The sequence below is a fragment of the Protopterus annectens genome, chromosome 4.part0, assembly GCF_019279795.1.
Source record: "Protopterus annectens isolate FY-2018-M chromosome 4.part0, PAN1.0, whole genome shotgun sequence".
NCBI lineage: Eukaryota > Metazoa > Chordata > Ceratodontiformes > Protopteridae > Protopterus > Protopterus annectens.
The window spans coordinates 1,295,492,834-1,295,498,833 of record NC_056733.1 but is presented as its reverse complement, the minus strand read 5'-3'; the positions used below and the strand labels follow the sequence as shown (position 1 = coordinate 1,295,498,833).

General features: G+C 36.7%; 1 protein-coding gene across 3 annotated transcripts in view; it reads right to left on the bottom strand.

Annotated features, from left to right (window-relative positions):
- Positions 1–308: 308 nt before the first annotated feature.
- KAT5 (lysine acetyltransferase 5) overlaps positions 309–6,000 on the bottom strand; it is a 485,129-nt gene continuing 479,437 nt past the window's right edge. For 2 of the 3 annotated variants that reach the window (XM_044069174.1, XM_044069175.1), the window contains exon 14: positions 309–1,707. In XM_044069174.1, the coding sequence (XP_043925109.1) occupies positions 1,573–1,707 (135 nt within the window). In that variant the 3' untranslated portion in view covers positions 309–1,572. The remainder of the gene's footprint in view (positions 1,708–6,000) is intronic. The other variant, XM_044069176.1, reaches the window with a different exon arrangement.

Genomic DNA, 6,000 nt, shown 5'->3' with positions numbered 1-6,000 from the left:
CTAATTGTTTAATATGTCTAATGAGGTAAAATTCAAAGGTAGCACTGTATTCAGTAATTGGCCTGATCGGTGGTGAATAGAAGGAGACAATGACCTTTTATTATATATGGATAACATTCCACTGGTAATTATTATGGATCTCACCAGCTTCTTATATTGAGAAAGTTTCACTAATGACCAGTTTTCAGTCAAAAGCAGCATCATAACATAAAATGAATTACAAATCTATCTTGCTTATGCAGTAAATACAAACCACGTACAACAGTAGACTCATCTGTTAAAAAAGCTGCAACAATATGAGACAGAAATGGCACTGAAAATACGGATGTTGTTGCATTTAATTTAGAATTCACTTTATACAAAAACTGTACATGACTGAAATGTATAATCTGAGATAATAACGCAATATGACAACACAGTAAAAAGAGCTAATTTACAAAAAGTACCTATGTACAAGAAAAATACATAGTAAATTCATTATCCATGTTTCAAGGTCACCACTTCAACTGAGTGCTAATCTTTCCCTCAGTTTTTAATCTTAAAATTCTGTTCTTTACAGATATGATTATTTTACATAGGGCACTTTTTTCCCATTCTGTAAATTTCAGTCCTAATATTACGGACATTCTTTTTATTTTTAGTTTAAAATGAGAAGCAGGAACCACTTTAAATATAATTTGTCAGTGATATGTCTTTGGGAAATAGTAAAAGATTCCCTTACACTCCTATCTATTGACAATGGAGCTATTGCACAGAATATTATTTTGTCACAAATGCTAGAACATTACAGTAGAAGTCATGCGATTCATCACTGCAAGCTAGCCTCTAGATCTATACCTAGCTCTAGCTTTGTAGGATGAACACACAACTATAACGCATCAACTCTCTCTGGACTGAACAGTCATTTTCAACATTGTCCATCTGCATCAGTCCCTTCAAATCTACACACAGGAACAAATGAGTTGCTCTTACAAATCCAGGCAGGTCAGAGTGATGAAAACAGATCAGTGTAATGAGCCTTTAGAATATAATAACGGAATGTACCAGTAACAATTATTTGACCTATCCACTTCACCCTAGCTTTCTAAATACTGAAATTACCACTTCCATATGACACTGTTCACAAGGTCCATTCCAGACGATGTGGCACCTGAGCTTATTAACCATCCTGGCTAAGAACCAGGGTGGTTCTTTAAAACCCTGAGACTACAGTAGACTTGTAGTGTAACAGAGTGACATTAAAAGCAGATCTTAGATGAAGACAAGAAATGTAGGCCAAACAGAACTGTGCTGATCTGCAGTTGCTGGACTTGTGCAGTGGAGACAATACAGACAAGATTATCTTATCCCCAGTTGTTATTCTCACATGCCAAATTAATAAAAAAGAAGTCCTCTGATCCAAAGTCTGTTGGCTGTAGGCACCATGTGATTACAGTAAGACGGAGCTCATCTCCTGCTCATTGGCTTGGCACTCTATAGAGGCTATGTGATGGCCACGTTTGTCGAGCCTTCTTCTCCTGTAGCCATGAGGTATTTAATGTATCGCACACTGGGAACTTTGGCAGTCAGTTCTTACCACTTACCCCTTTTACTCCAGTCCTTAGGGGTAAAGTGCAGACATTTGGGGTCTATCCGAAGAACTCTCTTCAGCATTGCCTTCTCATGACCTTCCACTATATCCTCAGACAAAGTCAGAATGTATTGACCCTAAAACAAAAACAAAAAAAACAACTATATTGCTACAGGTACAATCTTTGTTAATCTGTCATGTGTAATCAACAAGCCATGCAATGACAGAAAGGCAAGTTTACTTTGGAACTGTATGAACTGCAGTACCTTGTTTTCCACAAAGAAATTAAGTCACACATATAGGACAGCAGTCTACTTTTGAAGTAATTGTACCTTACAACATAGAAATTCCTCCTCAATCTAGTCAAAAAATGAGAAAGTGTATCCCAGATTATATATTTATTTGTTTAACTGCTGCAATCTAAAGACTGTGCACATGAAAAAAACATTGTGAACAAATATCTGATCATCCCTTACATCTCCCTTCTTTACTCACTTTCTTATTTCTATTTCTGTCTTAAGTATACTACAGACCTGCTTTTCTCTCACTTTGTTTGCAATTCCTGTTAGTATAATACGACTTTACCTTTAATTTCTCTTTAAACTGGCTAAAATTTCTCTATTAAAAAATTGTCATGTAACTTATTTCTATTCTTAACCAATGTTTTGTCATATTATGTCTAAATTGGTGTAATTATTTAAACTGTATTTGTTTTTCTGTATTATTTTTAAAGACTATAAAATTATTGCTCATAAAATGTTTTGTAATACTTTGGAATTTTTCTCCCCAGGTCTCCGCTGAAAATCGGCTCCTACCAGGTCGGACTTTCCCGGTAATCAAATGCCAATAAATAAACAAACTGGGCTGAGTGGAATGCAAACTACTTGCTGAAAAGAGAAAACAGATTATGACATTCTTGGTCTTAAAAAAAACACTCCAAATGTTACTTCCTATTCCATATCAGACCTCAGATTTAAATATTTTTATGTAATATTGCATTTCTAACACTGTTATATAAATATGAATTAGAATTACTGGCAGTATTTTGACTACTGCAGCCTCTAACTATGAAAAAACTACTGGGAAAGTAATCAGCGACAAAATTACCCAATGTCTCAAAGTGGATTCTTCTGTTATGATTTCACAAAAACAGGCTGTACTCCGTCACTTACCTATTCCATCTGCTGCAATGACTATTAGAGTGGGCAAGGAGTTAAGGCCCCCCCCCCCTCCCCAAAGAAGTAGTGGGCAGATTAAGAGTGGCTTTTCAGACCACACACTTACACACACACACTTACTACATAGGTTAGGGAAACTACTAGGAAAAGTCATAATTGCAGCCATGTAAAATGCACTGTACAGGAAAGCAACTGCTGAGAAATCTGAAGGAAAAAGGATATACAGATAAACAACTGACGCAAGCAATTCTAGTGTTAGAATGGAAATGTACCATAAATTACCACAGCTGAGTACAGGAACTCTCTATCAAATACATTCTCTACAGACTTTTCATTCCAACTCGGAAGTGAACTATCTGACCACCATACTAATGACAAAAATGTGTAATGTTGTCTGCCGATGCAAAAGGTCCATCGGAGCTGGATCCAAGGATGCCTGGCATACCAGGCATCCTAGGATTCAGCTCTGATGGACCTTTTATACATCCACACAATGAACAGCATCAGAACCGTTAGATCAGAGGACTTACATTTTGCTTGTGACATAAATAAGACATGTTGGCGAGACAGATGTGTGTCTCACAGGATCCCCATGCCTGGAACATGAGGCCCCCCCCAACCGTATTTAAGCATAACCTTGATTAATATATGGGAAATTGGAAATTCACCCCAGGTCTGGCCCCCATGTCTCTGATACAGGTAGGCAGTAATGCCTAAACTAACATACCCCACAACCTCTAGAAACTTCCTAACATACCACCTTCTTAATAAATGCCCATGACACACAGGAAAAAAAGGTTGGGTTGGATTGCACAGCTGGACTTGTAAAGGCAGTGGTGGTTGTTAGCCCAGTATATTCCTTCAAACCCATGTATGGTTACCAGTTCAAGTACTTTCACCCATTCATCCATTTTCTAATCATTCTGCCCTGGTAAGGGTCACCGTGACAGCAAGTTAAACAGGCAGGATAGTAACAGGATATCTCCAGAATATTGGCATTTTTCTGGATGCACAGTTGAAAGAGCATTTGAAGCGAGTCCCCTCACACAGTAGAAATGGTAAAGAGCTCACAGACACTTTGGGAGGTACTGAGCGGCAAGAAGATTTTTTCTGGCCAACTGTTGATGTTAAGTACTTGCATACCAATATTTCTCTTTGGTGGGGTCTGGAAGCAGTAGCCAAACTATTGGGGGAAGGTCCCAGAACAAGTTATATTTTACAGCTGTTGGAGTTTGCACTGACACACAATGTATTTAGTTTTGAAGACAATTTTTTTTCTGCAGAGAACAGGAACTGCTATGGGGGCATCTTTTGCCCCATCTTATGCCATAATTTTCATGTTTTTTTTTTTTTGAGGAGAGCTGTGTTTATAGGAATACATATTTTTTGGAAAATGTTATAGTTTTCAAAAGCTATATTGATGATTTGCTTTTTATATGTAGAGGGGAGATTAGTATTTTTGAACAGTTCATGTTGGAACTAAATCAGAATCAGTATGGCATCACAGTATCCTATCAAACTCATAGACATAAGATACAGTTTCTAGATTTGGAGTTCTTTGTGGATAAAGACAAGCTAGTGTCTTTTAAACCATTTTATAAGGAAACAGCGACTAATAACGTTTTGAGTGCAGACGGCATGCATCCCGAACATTCACTTGATTCTCTCCCTTATGGAGAATTCAAGCGCATTAGTGACCATGTTCATGACAGAACCACATTGGATGGGGAATTTAACATTGTTAGATGCAAGGTGATGGAGAGGGTATTCTAGCCAGGTGTTAGATAGGGCTGAGGAAAAAGTGAGAAAGCAAATTGCTGGTCGGAGAGCATGGAGTCATGCAATATATCATGGGGATGGAGATTATCATAAAGTGGGCAAGGATGATATATTTTTTGTTAACAAATTTTCCCCTTTTTCAGCTACATTGAAGGCATTAGTGCACATGTTTTGGTCTATTTTACAGCAGGATGAGGAAGTGGGCAACATTTTCAAGAGCAATGTTGTTTATTCCTCATAGTAGATTTCAGAACCTGAAGGAATGTTTGAACAATAGGGTAAGTAGGATGGAAACTGGTTCTAACCCAGTAGGCACCTTTAGATGTGGAAGGTGCAAGGTGTGTGACAAAGTCAAGAACATTTCAGGTACTTTGATTAATGGAAAGACGTCCATTGCCCTGGGATCTTACAATTGCAGTACCAGTGGGGTTGTTTATGCCATTGGATGTGATTATCTACCTGTAAAATGGTATACAGGCCAAACCAGAAGAAAAGTGAAAAGAATTATGGAGCATTTGGGGGATGTGAGGCATGTTAGGCTTAATAATCCTGTGGCCCAGCATTTCCACACTGTTCACAATGGTAACACTAGCCGTTTATTTTTTTCTGTTTTAAATAAACCTTATGCAGTACAAGGCATGGAATATGGGTGTATTTTGTTAAGAATGATAAGCAGATATATTATTAATTTTGGAACTTTGTGGCCCCATGGGCTTAATATGGAGTTAGATTTACATGTATAGGACGAAATGTTTTAGTATGCATTATTTTATAAATGCATAGACATATAGGATGAATGATTTATATGTATAGAGTAAAATATTTAAACATTTGTTAATCTAAAGATGTATAGGTGCATTGGCATGAACTTCTTAAATTATTAAGTTAAATGCAATAGGAATGTAAGGGGGTTGCATTTTAAAAGTTTTTTGATGCACTTTAAATGTTTCTGAAGCATTTTAATTGCTCAGGATGCACTTTAGATTTAGATTTTCTTGACTCCTTGATTAATTGATCAACTATTGTAGGGCAAAATGTTTTAGTATTTGTTAATCTAGAGATGTATAAATGCTTTTGTATTAACTTCTTAAATTATAATGTTAAATGCAATAGGAATGTAAGGGGTTGCACTTTATATGTTTTGAGACACTTAGTTTCTGAAGCACTTTACTGCTCAGGATGCACTTTAGATTTAATTTTCTTGACTCACTGATTAATTTATCAATTACTGTATAATTGAATTAAATAATGAATGTAGTGAAATATGTATAAAGTATACCATTCTTGTGCATGATTATTCCCTGGAAGGCTTGATGCCGAAGTACTAGGAACACAGTAAAAGTGGATGGTGACTGTTTCTTCCAGTTGTTCAGTGTGTTTTTTTTCTTTTTTTTTCTTTCTTTGGTGAGGTGGTTTGTGGAGTGGTGTTTTTTGAAAGTTCCTAACATACCACCTCTTAATAAATGCCCATGA